Source organism: Cydia amplana, chromosome 7, assembly GCF_948474715.1.
Source record: "Cydia amplana chromosome 7, ilCydAmpl1.1, whole genome shotgun sequence".
NCBI classification, from domain to species: domain Eukaryota; kingdom Metazoa; phylum Arthropoda; class Insecta; order Lepidoptera; family Tortricidae; genus Cydia; species Cydia amplana.
Window position 1 is genome coordinate 2,953,483 of NC_086075.1, and position 19,832 is coordinate 2,973,314.

At 39.3% G+C, this 19,832-nt stretch overlaps 1 protein-coding gene across 7 annotated transcripts in view; it reads left to right on the forward strand.

Annotated features, from left to right (window-relative positions):
- The window catches only part of LOC134649392 (uncharacterized), a 102,159-nt gene that overhangs the window by 66,506 nt on the left and 15,821 nt on the right, over window positions 1–19,832 (forward strand). For 5 of the 7 annotated variants that reach the window (XM_063504140.1, XM_063504134.1, XM_063504139.1 and 2 more), the window contains exons 2-3: window positions 3,283–3,428; window positions 9,851–10,003. In XM_063504140.1, coding sequence (XP_063360210.1) covers window positions 3,320–3,428; window positions 9,851–10,003 — 262 coding nt within the window. In that variant the 5' untranslated portion in view covers window positions 3,283–3,319. The other 2 variants (XM_063504138.1, XM_063504135.1) reach the window with 2 other exon arrangements.

Genomic DNA, 19,832 nt, shown 5'->3' on the forward strand with positions numbered 1-19,832 from the left:
TGTAGTAATTAACAAAATTAAGTTTTTATTTATTAAGCGAGCTTCTATATGTTATATAATTTTTTGACATACAAAGTTCCTTACATCTGAGTAGTAATACATCAAATTCCTCTTATTTCCTTTTACAGTAAATTATTCTTAATGAATATTCTTGTTTTATAATTAATTATAATTATAATTCTACAACGCTTAATGTGAAACATTTGTCTTCCTATCAAGTTATTTATTCTTTCAATCCATGTAAAACAACTCTGCATATAACCAAGCATATATAATTAATTAATCTAATAAAGTCTGAGAACATTTTTGTGATTAAATTTGTTGTCCCAACAAATCCAATGTATATAAAACATTCCTATATGTAACTATATGCCCATAACTTTAATGAACGATGGCAGAGAACATCGGTATCGTTTCAGACTATACCAATTATAAATAAAGAATAAAACAAGATTTTTTTCACATATAATATATTATGAATTTTTAAACGTAAACGGAATCGTTTCGAAACTTCAGTAAAATTAGTGATGAAATATTTATACAGAAATAAATAAAAATCTTCTCAAATAGTCAATCCACCATTGCATTATAAAAAAACACTAAGCTTTAAATAAGTAAAGATTTAATATATTGTATTTAAGCGCTTTCAATAATTTCGTGTATCTACCACTCAAAGTCAAAGTCAAAGTCAAAATATACTTTATTCATGTAGGCCTAGCAACAAGCACTTATGAATCGTAACATACTTATAAATTATCTTAAGCTAATTATCAGAGCAATTTATTGATGTTATTATTCCATAAGAATATTGGATTATTATACAAATCAAATTAAACACAAATTAAATTAAATTAAGAATTTCACAAAAGGATCGTCAAACATGAAAAAAAAATTGTATAAAAAATACTAGTCTAGAATGTTTCTAGAATAAAATCTAAATGTCAAATAAATAAATAAAAACACAAAAGAAGTATGTACACTTTACAGAGAGCTTCATCTTACATGGAACAGGTGACGTCAGATCATTGAGACCGATTCAAATTTCAAAAAAAATTGTACGGAACTAGTGTTAGTGTAATTTTAGTAAATTTTATCATATTTTGTTACCAATTGCCCGTGCATCTCTCTCGTACTTATTTGTTGATGCGATCGAAATGTCTATACGAGTGTACTACGATTTTACCATTTCATTAGTAATATAATTTGAATGCCATCCTTGTTTCACAAAAAAACAAATGTTTTGAACGTACTCCGCATTGCAGTGATCATAAAGACTTGAAAGGGCTGCGTTCACAATATTTAGCAGCTGTGTTACCGAGTTCCAATTTTATGACAGCGATGGATACGGGCCCTTTGCACGAAAAGCCATAAGCTTTATTTAAATGAAAACACAATAAGGTTAGGTACTACTTCCAGTAAGAGTCTACAATAATTAAGATCAAAGTTTATACTTATATATTTAATTACGTATCATTCAATGGTGTTTAATACAAAGCACCAGTTCAAGGAATAAACGTATAAATAATTCAGACATTTAACCATAGAAAACAGAAAACTAAAACTTGTAAGCAATGCAAGACATTGAAGGCAAAATTTTGACACAGCCACTATAACAGTCATTCCGCGGTTCACCAAAAATTTAGGAAAGTCTTGAATTAGCTGCAATAGACCGTGGGCTAGGCGCAAATTTTATCGATCACATAACTTACAGAGATATCTATTATGAAGCCTCGTAAACGTCAGCTGCTGGTCATCTAGTGGGTTGGGTTGAGGAACAGTAGCCATACAGAAATACGGCTTGAATCAAGAAACGATTCTGCCTAATGTTTAGGTACTGTACTAACAAGTCAAGGAGCCTTAAGTATTTTAGGTTACTTAAAACAGAAAAAAATCGTACCACTATCGGACTTATCATTTATCAAACTTTCACGAAAGACTTTTTATTTAGAAAGGGTATCCAAATGAACATTATTTTGTGAGATAGGACGTAAAATGTGCATTTTATGTGGTATAAAAAATACTAATCAAAAATGAAATGGTGGCCATTAAAGTTTTATCTTTATTTTTTCCTTTTTGCAATAAAATATTTAACTGTATATTAAAGAGGAACTTTGCGAAATCTAAATGGGCCTTATTTAGTTAAATAGGTACTTGACTTGTCAGTATAGTGAGTATAGTGACTTAACATTAGGTAAAATTTCTTCCTGATTCAAGCCATATTTCCATGTGACTACTGTTCCCCAGCCCACAAGATGCTGTTTCGGATCGACAGCTGAGGTTTCGGAAGCTATAACAAATGCTCAATTTTTCAGAAACAATTTTTCTTAATATCAACACAAGCACTACAGACAATGCATTGCTAGATGAGTGCCCTATTGTCTATATAGGTAAGCTCACCAACAAACCGGTGCCAGTAATTGACAGCCGGCAATGCCATGAGCTATTGTTTCGCTTCCTCAAGCGTAAATAATCCAGCTTGACTGTTCGGCATGGCGGTTAGACATCGCATCGACATTGTCGTAGCGTAAAGCCAATCAAGATAAAGTCGTTTGATACTATCAAGCCAGTAGAACCTCTTGATTTTAGATTAAAGATATTCCTTGAAGAGTCCTTTAAGATGCTGATAGACTTGAGCATTCACTCGAGCAGAGCTTCAAGCATTCGCAGCAAGTTCGCAGTTTCTGAGCAGATTCGAAAACGTATTTTACTTGAAATAACTTCGCGAATCCTTGCGAAAGGCGAATTTCACGAGAAATAAAATTATTTTTGTTCCATGAAAGTATTTGACTATAATGCTTCGGTAATGTCTAATCCAATCAGGCGATTCCCTAACGCTGAGGATCGTGAATGGTCTTTAATTGTTGAGACATAGAAATGAACCTTTCGCGTGTGTGGTGGTTAAAAATCGTGAGTTCACCTAGGTTGTGCTGTATAGAGAAGAAGAGTCGTTCCCTAAAAAGGGGAAAATATGAGTAAATAGTCTTCTTCTTCTTCAACTTCGGCCAGGGTCCTTATAAAGATAAAGATAAAAGATTTTTATTCGTGACGATCACAGACATATTCGGACATGTACAGACAACAACAACTGCAAGAAAAGAAGAAATCAATAAGCGTGCATCATAAACATACAAGAGGTTAAGAATAAAAATACGTTCAATAAATGTATTGATATTTCAGTCAATCTGTATGAATTTACACCGCTGCCGCCGTGCAAGCGCTCAAAGCTTGAGTAACTGCAACGACATTCATAACCTCATTCATAATTGTTTTCTATTGTTACAGATGGCCTCTTGACATGTGACGCGGGTCCGTGAGCGGCATGCGGGTCGCACGCTCCGGGCGGGCCGGTGTCTCGCTGGCCGCGCTCGCTCTACTGATGCTATGGCCGCTCTGTACCGCCGAGGATACCACCACCGCTGCTCCGTTCAGTAAGTAGCTCATTGCACGCTCAAAGTGAACCGATGCCTCGTGACATGTGACGCGGGTCCGTGAGCGGCATGCGGGTCGCACGCTCCGGGCGGGCCGGTGTCTCGCTGGCCACGTTCGCTCTACTGCTGCTATAGCCGCTCTGTACTGCCGAGGATACCACCATCGCTGCTCCGTTCAGTAAGTAGCTCATTGCACGCTCAGAGTGGAACGATGCCTCGTGACATGTGACGCGGGTCCGTGAGCGGCATGCGGGTCGCACGCTCCGGGCGGGCCGGTGTCTCGCTGGCCACGTTCGCTCTACTGCTGCTATAGCCGCTCTGTACTGCCGAGGATACCATCATCGCTGCTCCGTTCAGTAAGTAGCTCATTGCACGCTCAGAGTGGAACGATGCCTCGTGACATGTGACGCGGGTCCGTGAGCGGCATGCGGGTCGCACGCTCCGGGCGGGCCGGTGTCTTGCTGGCCACGTTCGCTCTACTGCTGCTATAGCCGCTCTGTACTGCCGAGGATACCACCATCGCTGCTCCGTTCAGTAAGTAGCTCATTGCACGCTCAGAGTGGACCGATGCCTCGTGACATGTGACGCGGGTCCGTGAGCGACATGCGGGTCGCACGCTCCGGGCGGGCCGGTGTCTCGCTGGCCGCGCTCGCTCTACTGCTGCTATGGCCGCTCTGTACCGCCGAGGATACCACCACCGCTGCTCCTTTCAGTAAGTAGCTCATTGCACGCTCAGAGTGGACCGATACCTCGTGACATGTGACGCGGGTCCATATTTCCGTAAGCGGCATGCTCCGCCGAGGACTCTCCCACCGCTATTCCTTTCAGTATACTTACTGAAAGGAATAGCGGTGGGAGAGTCCTTAACTGAGCTACTGCTCATAATTTCGTCCCTTCAACGAAACGTTTGAAAATCGTCGATGCAAGGAACTGGACGTTAAACGGGATGAGCTGAAAGCCCACCAGTGGCTGTTATAATAATAACGTACTTAAACTTACTTTTGTCCCCGTTGTGCGCAAGAATCTTTGTGAAGGCTAGCACTAGGAAGTCTAGGAATTTGTGTAGGAATAATGATCGTGATGAATTATTGAATGAGGAATGAATGAATGATGAACTAAGTGAGTATAGATATATTCTATAGACCTCGATTGAAAGGACGAAAAGCCACGAACCTAGTGGACGGACGACATTACAAGGACGACAGCGCTTACTTGGCATAGCATAGAGTCGCTGTAACCAAACGCTCGATAGGTATGTTGTGTCAACGCAAGCTCCTGATGACACACCTCGGTACGGAGTGAAACATGTCGAGCGTTTATCGATTTAAAATGCGTGAGTGACCCGTTCTATTTAATATGACATAGAAATCCATGAAAGAGAATTGCTTGCACCTGAACATTTTTTCTCTTTGTAACTACTTATACAAAACTTTTCAAAATGACAACTAATCATGCTGATGAATCGACTGTGTCTTAAAAAGCGTAGCTGATAAAATAAAACTGAATAGTAATTCTTAAAGTAAGTAAGTACCCTCATAAAATATTCCACCAACCAGAGAAAAAGTGTACTTGAAGTTTTAAACGCCTCACTTTTCTTGTTTTATTACGACGGAGGGCGAGGCTTTGACCCGCTTTTAACGCCCGGATTAACTGCTCGAGACTAACTTCAGCACGAAATGACGGCTTTGCTGAAGCTAGAAACAGTTGCTATGCCGACTGCCTCGACGTTTTAACATCTTATTTTCGCTTGCATGCATGTGCTATTTTAGTTCAGATTTAGGTTAGGTCCATTTAGTCTGAAATGTGATATTACTTATCATTAACTTGGTTCAAGTGAACGTATGTGTCACGTACATGTAGCTAATAATGGCTATCCTTTTAACCTAAAAGAAACTGACACATTATATGTATTCATTACAGTGTAGGGGAAACTGGGGAGGGTTGATCACCCCTTTTGTTTTTAGCATACATTTTCTTAACTATTTGTAGTATTGCAAAACTTTATAGACCATACGACTCAGAATTTATCTCTTCATTAATAGTTTGAATTAGAACAGATTTGTGCAATAAATTAGATCATTATTTAATGAAAACCCATACTGTTGACTTTTACCATGTGTCCCCTATGTAAGGGAGACTTGTTTACCCCTGGTCGGGAGCCTTGATCCTAGGGGGATCAAGTGACCCTGGTTCTTGGGACACATGGTAAACATATTTTTACCATGTCTCCCCATACCAGATTCTCATTGATTATATAACTCGGATCGCTATTAGCAATGCATCTATAATTTGTAAAATACACAGCAAACATATATATATTGCATCTTCCATGCTTTGAAGTTGTATTTCCGGTAATCAGATGTCTAAGCCGAAGGGATCAAGTCTTCCAGATTTGGGGACACTTGGTAAAAAGATTTTAAGTGGCAATGTCATATTTCGAGGGTAGTATCTACATTAATTTATTCACTTTATCTACAGAAAATTAATATATGAAGATATCAAACACATATTCATCCATAATCTTATACTTTTAAAAAACAATGTAATCGTATTATCCATAAAACAACATAAAATAGGGAATCAATTTTTGTACCAAAAAAATAAAAAATCTAAGTTATTAACATAAAATTTCTTGTAACAAGCTAATTTTTTTAAAGTTCTTATGAAGGTATTTTTAGCGTCAGATACCTACAGCAATTTTAATTTTTTTACCCATCACTGGTCGTTATTGTTTGTTATAATAAATAAGTTTAGAAAATAACTGCTCACGTTTCGAGGACGGTGTTTGAGCTGCATAATCCTAAAATCCTTTCTATGGACCGTCGGTTCTATAGTTCATAAGGTCGGAAAGCCATTGAAATAGCATTTCATCCATAAAAAAAAAATATCGCCGGTTGAAAACCAAATATCGTTATAAGTGTTTTTTGTCGACCGAGTAACATCCCCTGTGTGTAAAACGTTTAACTTGATAAAAAAAACCAAGTACGGGTAGTTCGTAAAATGTTGATGTCAACTTTAGTCAGTCTTTTCAAAGGCCACGGGGATAATTCCGTTTTCGGAGTCGGTTGTATAATTAAAAACTGAATTATACGCCATTAAATTCCGTTTTAATAAACAATAATGAGTCAAAAACCTTGAAAGTTTAATTTAAATCAGTGTTTCTCTGGTCGTACTTTCGCGGCATGATTTACTAAAGAAAAGAAAATATTTATGATAGCTCTATGAATCATTTTGTAAGTAAATTTATTACAATGTATACTTGATCGCTTTGGGGGTGACATGATCCCGGAATCATATCTCCCCTGAAGAAAAAGACAAAGTCTCCCCATACATAGTAAGATTATAAAACGTGCCGTACTCGAAACATGTGTTCGCGTATATCAATGTAATCCAAGTTAATCATCACTTCAATAAACAACAAATAAAATAAGCACACTCACTAACATCATTTTCATCTCATATTATAAAATAAATCCAGTTAAAGCTTACCGAAAATTGAATATAGTACGCAGAAAATCTTTCACCGTCCGCCATTTTTGAACCACTGACTTTCCCGATACAGTGCCATGACAGAACGTGAAGTTAGGAACGAATGAATGAGTGTTACCAGCGCAAAAAATTGTATCTCGTTTGGTTTGATTAAAAATGAAGTTTACCAAGTGTCCCCTAGGGATCGACCCTCCCCACCCTCACCTACCTACTATCTATCGTATGTAGAACTACCTAATTTTGATGAGCTTAGAAGTTAATATTATTTAAAAGTTTAAAAACATTAAAAAATTTATCTATTCCTGCTTTATATAAATCTAATTAAATTCTCAGGTCACATACAAGGGCCCGTTTCTCAAAAGCTTGTAACTTGTAATACAAGTGGAAGTCCCTTTCTAACAAAAGTTGGCAAATAATGACACGTGCTTGTATTACAAGTTACAAGCTTTGAGAAACGGGCCCCAGTGCCCTGTTTATCAAAAGCTTGTAACTTGTAATACAAGTGGAAGTCCATTTCGAACAAAAGTTGTCAAAAAGGTCACTTTTAGCGGATGTCAATCCGCTTGTATTATAAGTTACAAGCTTTTGATAAACAGGGCACAAGGTCTTCGTTTTCCCCAAAAAATACGCATTTTGTTCGCTATAATACATGCTGTTATTAAAACATGTGGAATTGCACCATACTGTTCAATAGCATGCATGATAGACAGTAATAAAACATGATGCCGTGTGACTGCATATTGCCTTCCACGTTCGAATAGGAAATGTATTGCGATTACGTGTCAAATTGTGTCGCTCGAAGAGCATAAATTTGTACGTGATATACGTTAAAATTGATTAGGCTGAAGACAGCAAAGTTATAGTAGGTACAGCAGGTGTGATGTGCATCATGTGCATCGCAGTCATAATTGTGTTTTATTTTAGTTTTAAGATATATAATATTACTAGCGACCCGCCCCGGCTTTGCTAACAAAATATTATACATACACCTTCTTCTTGAATCACTCTATGGGCGATTGTGCACTACAATGAATTTTACTGTCCGGCAGTCCGAGTTTTCATGGTCCGATATGGCATGAAAAAACGGATGATTGGCTTGTGCACTTGTCCGTCTTTTTACTCGCAGGTGCGGCGCAGTGTCATGAAAAAAACGGATGATTGGCTTGTGCACTTGTCCGTCTTTTTACTAAAAGAGAGGCCCGCCCCCGCTCGGCCAAGTCATGAATAATACTAATTCCAGACGCAGTGCACAAGCATAAACACGTTTTTCATGGCTGTCATCTTGGACCGGAAAAAAACTGTCCGGAATGGGGAAAAGTAAAATGTCCGACGGTAAAATTACGTCTAGTGCACAAGCTACTATATACATTTCATGGCGTGCCATATCGGACCGTAAAAACTCGGACTGCCGGACAGTAAAATTCATTGTAGTGCACAATCGCCCTATCTAATAAAAAAACCGCATCAAAATCAATTGCGTAGTTTTAAAGATTTAAGCATACGTAGCTTCCCGCTATCTGTCTGTCCCTGTGGATAGACAGATAACGGGAAGCGACTTTGTTTTATACTATGTAGTGATAATAATATTATAATTGATTATACCTAAGTATACTTGTTTTAAGGTATATATCGATGGAGCAATAGTTGCCTGAAAAACTAATTTAATTTAATTTCATGTCAACCACGGTAGCATGTTGACTTGGTCAGATGTAAAATTTTTAGTAAAAAAAAATGTATTTAATATTTATATAGTTTTTAGAAAGCAAGTGGTTTTAGGATACCTACTCGTATATAAATTCATATGAAATCCAGAATCAGTTTTGTATTATAGAAACAGTTTTTGAACCAAATTAATGACACAATTATTATGCATTAATGAGTTATCGCGGTTTCTAGTTTGCAGTAATTAGTGTCTCCTGCGGTAAATAATTACCCTAATAATGTAATAAGTTATTAACGGAACTTTAGAAGATGTTGGCCGCTTGCCAAATTAACCTAGAGGTAATTAGGAAAAAAATATAAAAAGAGCGCCATCAGCTCGTACCGTTCGGTTTCTGACTGCATCTTCATTACTGCAGCTGTACTGTACCGCGACATCACTGCTGCTGCCGCTAATGTCAAAATTCTGGGGCCGAAACTGAAATTCCTTATCACGTCTCTATTCCTTCTTCCATATTCGTGCGACAGAGAGGCATTTTCGCGGTAAAAATTATATCAGATTTGACATTTACGACAACAAAGCAGTCCGCAGTTATGTAGCGCTGTAATACTGCAGCATTAGGTTTGAATCCACATAAACAGATACCGTATAAGTATAGGTATAAAGATACCGTTTGGATTGTAACACGCCATGAATATAATTACGCCACTTTTTACAAACAGGTCTCGTTTTTAACTTAATACGTGGTTTCTGAGAATTTTCACATGACTAAGCAAGTGAAGTTCGTGATCTGTCACGAAAGCCCTTTTGTAGTAGCTTTGTTCATCTGACTCATTGTGACCGTGAATATTTTCTGAAGTCAACAAATAAAAATAATAATAGCGTCAAACTTGAGTAAAATGTTTTCTAGCGGTCCTCGGGATTAGGACTAGGGATGATTCACGAGTAATGTAACGATTGTGAAAATTTAACTGTATAGGAACAAACGGGTGCTTATATAAAAATCTTAAAGTTCGAATCGGGCCGTAAGGCTGATTTAACTTGCAAGATTTGACCCGAAAATACATAATATTTCAGCCGGGCTAGCACGTGATTGGCGCGACAGTGCGAGTACCTATCTCGCGGCGAGAAAGCCTTCCTCTTTTATTAACATAGAAAAGTCGGGTAGTCTATCTCGCCACGAGATACTGTCGCACCAATCTTGTACTAGGCCTACAGGTTAAAATAGAAGCTTATAAAATAAATTGATAAATATTTTGTCTCCCTCCCACAGATGCAGCAACACGCGGCACGGCGATGTACGGCGACGGCTGTTCCATCACCAACGACTGCGGCTTCGCCGACTCCATCTGCGACGAGAGCCTCAAGACCTGCCACTGCCACCCTGACAAGCCGGCCACCAACTACGTGGATAAATGTGGGAAACGTAAGTTTATCTACCTTCTTCCTTTACTGCTACTACCTACTTCCTGGAGCCTCACGACCGGTAGGTGGTAACCTTGACAAGCTGGCTACCAACTACGTGGATAAATGTGGGAAACGTAAGTTTATCTACCTTCTTGCTTTACTGCTACTACCTACTTCCTGGAGCCTCACGACCTGCCACCTTGACAAGCTGGCTACCACCTATGTGGATAAATGTGGGAAACGTAAGTTTATCTACCTTCTTCCTTTACTGCTACTACCTACTTCCTGGAGCCTCACGACCTGCCACCTTGACAAGCTGGCTACCAACTACGTGGATAAATGTGGGAAACGTAAGTTTATCTACCTTCTTCCTTTACTGCTACTACCTACTTTCTAGAGCCTAAAGACTTGCCTCTGCCACCCTGACAAGCCGGCCACCAACTACGTGGATAAATGTGGGAAACGTAAGTCCATTAATCTGTCTATCCTCCTAAATCATAACATTTACTCAATCCGACAAGTCTGTCACTAACTACAGGAACAGGATTAGTGTGGAAAATTCGCCAGACAGATTCGTTTAAGATAGATTTTCCACAGCTTGCTAGATTTCACAACCCTTCCGCCAATTATTTGCGTATGAGCTAGGCTGCATTGTTTGGCATCCTCACCTGATCTAATAATTAATACAATGTGACGTAACACACAACCTTGGAAAATCGAAGCTAATGTCAAAAAGTGCTTTACCGTGAGTCATCTTTTGTTTTTTGAATATATTGACTAATAAACTAACCACGTACTTTCTAGTTTGTTTTAGTCATCGACATTGGTCCTATAAAATGGACTCATGTTCTGATCATTTCAACCATTTCCACCCTTATTATTATTGTCGTTCTCTTAAATAAGACTGCTTCATAAATAATTCTAATTTCTAATGTTAGGAACGTTATTACTTCTATGTGAAAATTCCAAAGGCTTTTATCAATATATCGACAACCTGTCTCAGGTTATTCAGATTCACAACCGCGTTTCTTCCAAACAAAGCCGGCCTGCCTGATATGTCTACCAACATTAATAATGGTTCGCACGGCAGCTCTCCAGTACAGAATATTAACAAGATATTGGAATTCAATAGATGTTCTCTGCGAAATGACGGTGCTGACATAAAATATAAAATATCAAAAGTATAAATACGGTATCCGATCTTGCCCGGGTATACCTTAATAAGTAATAACATAATATGAAAAGACAATGGACATACAGTTTTCGGTTACAGTGAGTTAATTGAAATTGAAATCATTTATTTCAGACGTTATATCCATAATTTGTTAGTACCATATGGCTTAATAACTAAGTTAGTAAGAAATAAAAAAATAAAAAAAAAAAACAATTAAAATTTAATATATAATTAATTATACTTAATACATATATACCTACTACTTATATACTTAAATCCTTAGGACTCATTTTTGACGAAGTCATTACATTTTGAAGACATTTCTGTGACTGTCAGGGATCTCTACTAGACAACCAAAACCACCATCAAAGTATCGAACACTTGGTCAAAAATGTTTCCAAAAAAATAAGGTGGACGAAAACACATTGACTACAGTATTTCTCCGAAAATCTGCTACATCTATGCAAAGTTCACGTTATGAAACCCCAGCGTCCCATTGAAAAGGTCTGTCGCTCTCGCTACAAAGGCCTACACGAGCCGTTTAACCCGGAGAGGCTTGGCCGAGATGCATTCGGGTCCCCGGTGGTAACTTATGATGAATAACTTGCGTTGCCTTTTCATGCCACGATAGTCGTAGGTGTCACGATGATGCGTTTTTCTATTTTGACTACAACATCTTCTTGAAAAATGACTGTTTGAAAAGAAAAATACACACTATTTTCAGTTAGGATTTAAAGACAGTTGGAATATCCCAGTAAAAAAAGTTTCCACTAAAATGTAATATTTCAGAAGTATTCCATTGTTCCCTGGGGACAGATAAGTGGCGCTGCCGGCACGACCCCTAACGAACCTAAGAGATTAAACCGTGATCATTCTCGTAAAACAACGGCTGGAGATTAACAGTCTTTAAAAAAAAAGATTCCTTTCATCAAAGCAATCTTAACTTTAATCTTTTTCTGATTAAAGATTTTCTGAGGTTCAGAATACAAAACTTTGCTTTAGGTGTACACGTACCTACTTCTGAAATTGCTAAACGGATATCTGCTGAAATGAATATCAGTAGTATGCGAAATGTAAGTAAATTTAAGCTACAACAAGTACATTAAAAAACGTAATCTTATAAAGAAGGCAATCTCAAAAACATATTTCATAAAGCCTCCAAGAAAAGCGGGAGACGCGTTGATAACGCCAGATTGCTCGCCAAATCCACAAATGCCAACATTTTCTCTCCATTCTGTCTCGTTTTTCCTTCAAGATAATTTAGTACCATCAGTCAATGGAGCTGAGAATGTGATTGTGTCCTATAAAAAGTACTGAGATCAGTGGTATAATTCATCACGGTCTTAGAATTAATGTGTGTCTCATTTATCACAACGTCACACGTCCTATGTCCTATTCGATGCATTCGTGGTTAATTTATCACATTGAAGCACTCCAATCTAACTCCGAAACCCATTATCTCCTGTACAAGTGCTTCCAATTTAAAAACTCCCAAAATAGCCGGCTATTCGATTTATTCCCCGCCGCTTTTGCTACCTAATCCGGGATTTTCCCGCAGACAGTTGCGAGGCAACATGTTTCTCTAACGTGTTTCTGACATGACATAATGTAGTTTAGTGAGTCGAGCAAGATTAGGTTTCGTGGAAACTGCACTGGAGACAGTTTTCATGAATCGTGATATGAATTATGAATTAATACGTGTTCACGTCGCAGATTTTTTTAAAGGAACGAGTAAAGTTAACATTATGTTTTCAAAACCCTGACATTAACATTGACTTTGGCATTTGCTGCAGCAATGTCATAGAATAACAGAACGGCCACGTACCGCCCCGCCCCGACTCGCATTACCTCGCCGCGCGACTGGCCGCGACATGAATCTGGCGGACTTTTGGCGTCCTCTCAGTAAAGCGACTTACCCACACATACACAATGACGCGTGCAAGACGTGCCGTGCACACATGTAAACGCAAATTATTTTTGATGTATGTAATGATCAATACTGCAGCAGTAACGCTGGTGCTATTTGAATCCGAATGTCACCTTTATTGTTTGGAAGTTGCAATAGTTTCAAATCGATTACCTACTGTCCGAATGAACTTCTATTTAAACTCAAAAAGTTTTCAAGTCCTAAATTAACTATCCATTCCATTTAGTCGCTGTCAAAGTTAACAGTTGTTTGAAAATGCAATTAACTTAGGTTAAGTCGTTCCACAATGGTATTTTCTAAGTCCCAGATTCCCGAAGGCGTGTTCAATTAATGTGAATTCATTTTGATTAAAGTTCCTGAGTAATTGTTCGCTTTGTTCAATTACGATTAATTTGGTTTTTAACAGTTAATTAATTATTGCAGACGTTTGTTTCTTCTTCCAATTTCAATTATACAACGTTCTGTTTTAGGTTTTTTTTTACATTCAGAAACAGGAATGGACATTTTTAAAATCAAATCTTAGAAAATTACACAAAATTTAATTGCAGGTCGAATTGTTCGTAATACAATTAAAATTCCTTACTTACATTTTTTTTATCCACATTCTCGTTTATTTCATTTTATAAGTCGAAAAATGCTGCTTCTATTAATGCCAAGCAAAATGTCCTAAGTAACTAGAACTAATGGAACTTAGTGGAAATTATGGTTCATTGTAGTATTAGGATATATATATAATAGGTACATATTTTCACGGGATGGTTTCCCTTGCGGGCCATATGTACAAGCTGTTACATTTCAGGCAATATTTCAGGATAATAAGTATTTAGTGAGTCATTTTTCAATTTCAATAATAACTAAGCATAAATTTTACCCTCGCGGTAAACCTTGCCTTTAATATATCCAAAAGGCTTTGTAGTCCAATATGAAAGGACTTTTTGGCATGCTGATAAATAAAAATACTGTCTGCTTAATCCTGAAGTACAATATGTACCTATACCATACCTGCGGACAATCACCAAGAAACATAATAATATCTTTCAATACCTATACAAATACGCCATCCCTCGGGGAATTTACTATAAATGTAGTATTTTTTTAAACACAGCTACATTGCTCTTTGTGGTCTTGATTATAACACAATCATCGATTTTTCGATTCATTCAATGTATTGAAAAAATAAAACAACGGGCTCAGGGAGTGCCGGCAGAAGTGAAAACTCAATCACTATTGCAAAATGTCTGCAGCACTATGTATAATTGAAGTTAACGACATCTAGCGTTATTTCGTCGCATTACTTGAAACCCCTAAGCACATCACTGTTAGTACTCGAGTTATATTAATGCCAGTTAGAGCGAAACTCACTAGATGGCATTTAAATCAATAAAGAAAAACTCAATGACATTGAAGTAACAGATTTTAGATCAGGTCACGTGTCCGTCTTACGTCTTACGGTCACGTGACACCTGTTACGAGTTTAACCATTTTCCCTATCACAAAAAGTGCACAGCGCCGCTAAAGAAGTTTTCACTTCAAAAATACAATTTGAATGGACTAAAGAATCGATTCACGAGTTGCATATCGCGTGCAGTAATGGCTGTCGCAGCGATAATTCATGCGGGATATTATTTTACAAGGCTGTTCGGGTTCCGGTAATACAAAGCCAAATATAATTAGCAATTTCCAACTGTATTCAGTTTGTAATAATGAAATTTCACCAAATTATATTAAGAGGGAAATCATTGAGACGGACTCTCTCGCAATAGTTTTTAAGGAAATGGGACAAAGAAAAGTACATCTCGTGTTCTCAAACTATCAATTACTGCTCACCGCACTGGGTTTATGACTAAGTGTAAGGCCTGAGTGGACGCTCGAAGCGGAGCGTTCGGCGGGGCGTGCAGCGTGGCGTCGGGCTCACAAGTGATTTGAGCAGCGTGCACTAAGGCCGCTCCTATGCGTTTGCATTTGTTTAACATGCACGCCGCGCGCCCCGCCCCGCTGCACGCCCAAATCGAGCATCCACTCAGGCCTTACACTAACTCCTTTGCTGTCCAGGCGAGTCGTCTCTGGAATTCACTCTCTCTCAATATAAGACAAGCCCCGAGCAAGTTAGCTTTCAAGCGGTTGCTACATAAGTATCTGCTGAAACAAGAGTTCGAGTAGCGTTCATCATTATATTATATACTAGCTGAGGTACCCGGCTTCGCTCAGAGAGGTGACATGTGATTGTGTGGTAGTTGTAAAAAAATCAAATGGCCCCAATATTCCAGCATATTCCACAACATTCGAGAGTGTTCTGGAATATTCCATAATGATCTGGGATGTTCTCGAACATTCGACAACATATTCTGGATTCTAGGCTATATGCGAATGTTCGACAACATTCCAGAATATTCTGGGTCGTTCTCGAACATTGGAACCACATGACGGATCTTGCTTTATATACGCATACCAATGGTGGCTCCGCTCCGACCCTACAAAAAAGGCTTCGAATGGTTCAGAATATTCCAGAACATTCAAAAGTGTTCTGGAATGTTCCACAATGATCTAGCATCCTAGATCATTCTCGAACATTTGAAAACATTCCAGAATGTTCTGAAATGCTGTGGAATGCTCTCGAATCCTCCCGAATGTTCTGGACTGTTCTAGAAATGTCTAGCCTCCGAGACCCGAGACACCACACCAGGTACACATTTTTGTAGGTATACTTATATTTCACGATCTATTCTGAACTTTCGTCTATTAAGTTAATGTTCAATATTCAATAACAATACGACTGCTTCTGGGTCTGGGTCTGGGCGAAACTTTCAGCCCTTATATCTTCAAAAGCATACGCTTCAGGTAAAAACGGGAAACTTCTTCACGGTCGGGAGATAGAGGGCTACCACACCATAAAACTTTCTTGATCGTATCGGGGCTCATTTCTGAGTTTTAGCGGCACGCACATTATACACTTCATTTTATTATATATATTGATTGTGAGTATGTATGAAATATGTAGTAGTAGGTATATGAATTATATATATTCTAGTGTTTTTATTTGTGTATTCTACATGTAGTTTATCAGAATGATTAATTGTTTAGTTGTTTACTAAGTTCTAATAAGTAAATTCCTTTTTCTCCTTGCACCAATTTTACATGTCTCTGGCCCGTTGGTTGACTGGTAGAGAATCCCATTAGGCATTAAGTCCGCCATTTGTACATTATTTTTGTGTATTGTGCAATAAAGTTTAAATAAATAAAATATATAAAGATGAAAATGCAATAAAGGAGGTAAAGACGCCACGTAAGAAACGACCATTCCAAGACTTTAAAATTAATCATGTTACGGCCTGCCTGAAATAAAAAAAGATTCATACATCTGCTAAGCAATTTCAGAATAGAGGTCATAATATGTAATAAATAGGTACATAAGTAAACACAAAAACACACTAATTTGAAAACCGGTTGATAATGTATTGTATCCAGTGTTGGCCGTAATGTGTAATTCTAATTAACAATTAATAATTTCCATTACCCATTAAATCCGCAATTAGTCAATTGCATTACGCATCAATTTAAATTAAGTTAATTAGAATTGAATTTTGAGACGTTTAATTACATTGACTGTCAATCTAAATTAACGTTTAATGCAATTAAATCAATTTTTTCATAAACTAATAATTAATGTTACTATTGCTTAGAAACTTGGAGCTAGGTATTAAAATTAAAAATAAGCATATGAATACAAGCTTCAGTGAATTATCAGGTCGTGATATTTTAAAATGAGACAACAAAAAAAATGACCCTGAAACCGGGCAGTAGGTACCTACTGGAACTCAGGTTTGGTGCAACATAGACACACGCCGTTTAGGCTATTCGACTCGTCACAATGAGCACTTGGGAGAGCAGTACCCAAGATGGAGCTGATGCTGAACCCTGGCAGTACCTAATGGAACTCAGGTTTGGTGCAACATAGACAAACGCCGTTTTGGTCATCCGACTCGTCTTGATGAGCACTTGGGAGAGCAGTACCCAAGATAGAGCTGATGCTGAACCCTGGCAGTACCTAATGGAACTCAGGTTTGGTGCAACATAGACAAACGCCGTTTTGGTCATCCGACTCGTCTTGATGAGCACTTGGGAGAGCAGTACCCAAGATAGAGCTGATGCTGAACCCTGGCAGTACCTAATGGAACTCAGGTTTGGTGCAACATAGACAAACGCCGGTTTGGTCATCCGACTCGTCTTGATGAGCACTTGGGAGAGCAGTACCCAAGATAGAGCTGATGCTGAACCCTGGCAGTACCTAATGGAACTCAGGTTTGGTGCAACATAGACAAACGCCGTTATGGTCATCCGACTCGTCTTGATGAGCACTTGGGAGAGCAGTACCCAAGATAGAGCTGATGCTGAACCCTGGCAGTACCTAATGGAACTCAGGTTTGGTGCAACATAGACAAACGCCGGTTTGGTCATCCGACTCGTCTTGATGAGCACTTGGGAGAGCAGTACCCAAGATAGAGCTGATGCTGAACCCTGGCTGTACCTAGTGGAACTCAGGTTTGGTGCAACATAGACACACGCCGTTTTGGTCATCCGACTCGTCTTGATGAGCGCTTGGGAGAGCAGTACCCAAGATAGAGCTGATGCTGAACCCTGGCAGTACCTAATGGAACTCAGGTTTGGTGCAACATAGACAAACGCCGGTTTGGTCATCCGACTCGTCTTGATGAGCACTTGGGAGAGCAGTACCCAAGATAGAGCTGATGCTGAACCCTGGCAGTACCTAATGGAACTCAGGTTTGGTGCAACATAGACAAACGCCGTTTTGGTCATCCGACTCGTCTTGATGAGCACTTGGGAGAGCAGTACCCAAGATAGAGCTGATGCTGAACCCTGGCAGTACCTAGTGGAACTCAGGTTTGGTGCAACATACACTCGGGTGCAAAGAAATCGGACCACCCCAGCATTTTCAACATTTTTTCAATTTGTGTAAAAACTGTAACCTCGATCATGATAATTTAAATACCACGTGGTAGATAATTTTCTGCCCTATCAAATGACATCAATATTCAGGAGTGGGGATGGATATTGTGCAAAATATGGGCCTGGAAATCACCCCCCTCCAACTGCCTCATTAGCGCATGCACTAATTGACCACTTATCATTAGGTATAAAAACAGTCATTATCATTGTTTATGCATCATTCGTGATTGGTACGTCTTCCTGAACACTACTCTCATCGCCTGAACCTGGAAAAACTGGAGAAAAATGGATACTACCTCGACTGAAGCCGGCCAAGCAGTTGCCCTATTGCAGGGAGGGCTTAGTCAACGTGCAGTGGCTCGACAACTCAACCTATCGAAGTCATCGGTTCAACGTGTCTTCCAGAGATTCCGCGTAGATCAGACGTTATCCAGAAGACCCGGAACTGGCAGAACTCGCATCACTTCTGAGAGAGATGACCGTTTCATCGTTCTTACCTCGCTACGAAATCGTCGACTGAATGCCGTTCAGCTTCAGCAGAAGCTCCTAGAGACCAGGAATGTGTCTATCAGCCGATGGACAGTTAGAAGACGACTGAAGGAGAAGGAATTGACAGCTCACAGAGCTGCAAATGGCCCAAAACTCACCCCAATACATCGTGGACAACGACGCGTCTTCGCTCGCGAACATGAAGAATGGACCCTTCAGCAATGGAGTTCCGTACTTTTTTCCGACGAGTGCAGGATAACTTTGTCTGGCAATGACGGACGGGTACGAGTCTACCGAAGACCTGGGGAGCGGTTCTCTCAATGCTGCATCGAGGAACGTGTTGCTTATGGTGGGGGGTCAATCATGGTCTGGGCTGGTATTTCTTTGGAAGCGAAGACGGACATTGTGTTCATCACAGGGCCAGGTACCAGACCGAATTCAGGCGGTTTGACTGCACGTCGGTACGTGGAGGAAATCCTGGCTGATCATGTGGTCCCATTTGCGGGTTATATCGGCGATGAGTTCATCCTCATGCAAGATAACGCTCGGCCGCATACAGCCCGGATCACTAAGGAGTACTTGGAGGAGGTCGGCATCAGAGTCATGGAGTGGCCAGCCCGCAGTCCTGACCTAAACCCGATCGAGCACATTTGGGACGAGCTGAAAAGAAGAATCCGGGCCAGAAATCCCGCCCCTGAATCCTTACTGGAGCTAAAGACTGCGATCGAAGAAGAATGGGCGGGCATCCCTCAAGACACTGTAAAAAAATTCATAAGATCAATGAAAAACCGAATGACTGCATGTCGTAGGGCTAGAGGAGGCAATATACGGTATTAAAATGCTGAAAATTGTTTTAATTTTTACTTGATATCTTTAGAATCGCAGTTTTCCCATTATGCATAAGTTTCACTCCAGTATGCATTTTTAGGGTGACAAAGTTCTTAGCCCTGAAAGCCTGAAAATATTGGAAGTAAACCTGTGAAAAGCACATCAATTTATAGAGGAAAAGCCAACCTTTCATTAGGTATATAATATGTCACAGTAGCACATACAGTTTTTACAGAAATTGAAAAAATGATAAAAATGCTGGGGTGGTCCGATTTCTTTGCACCCGAGTGTAGACACACGCCGTTTTGGTCATCCGACTCGTCTTGATGAGCACTTGAGAGAGCAGTACCCAAGATAGAGCTGATGCTGAACCCTGGCAGTACCTAATGGAACTCAGGTTTGGTGCAACATAGACAAACGCCGTTTTGGTCATCCGACTCGTCTTGATGAGCACTTGGGAGAGCA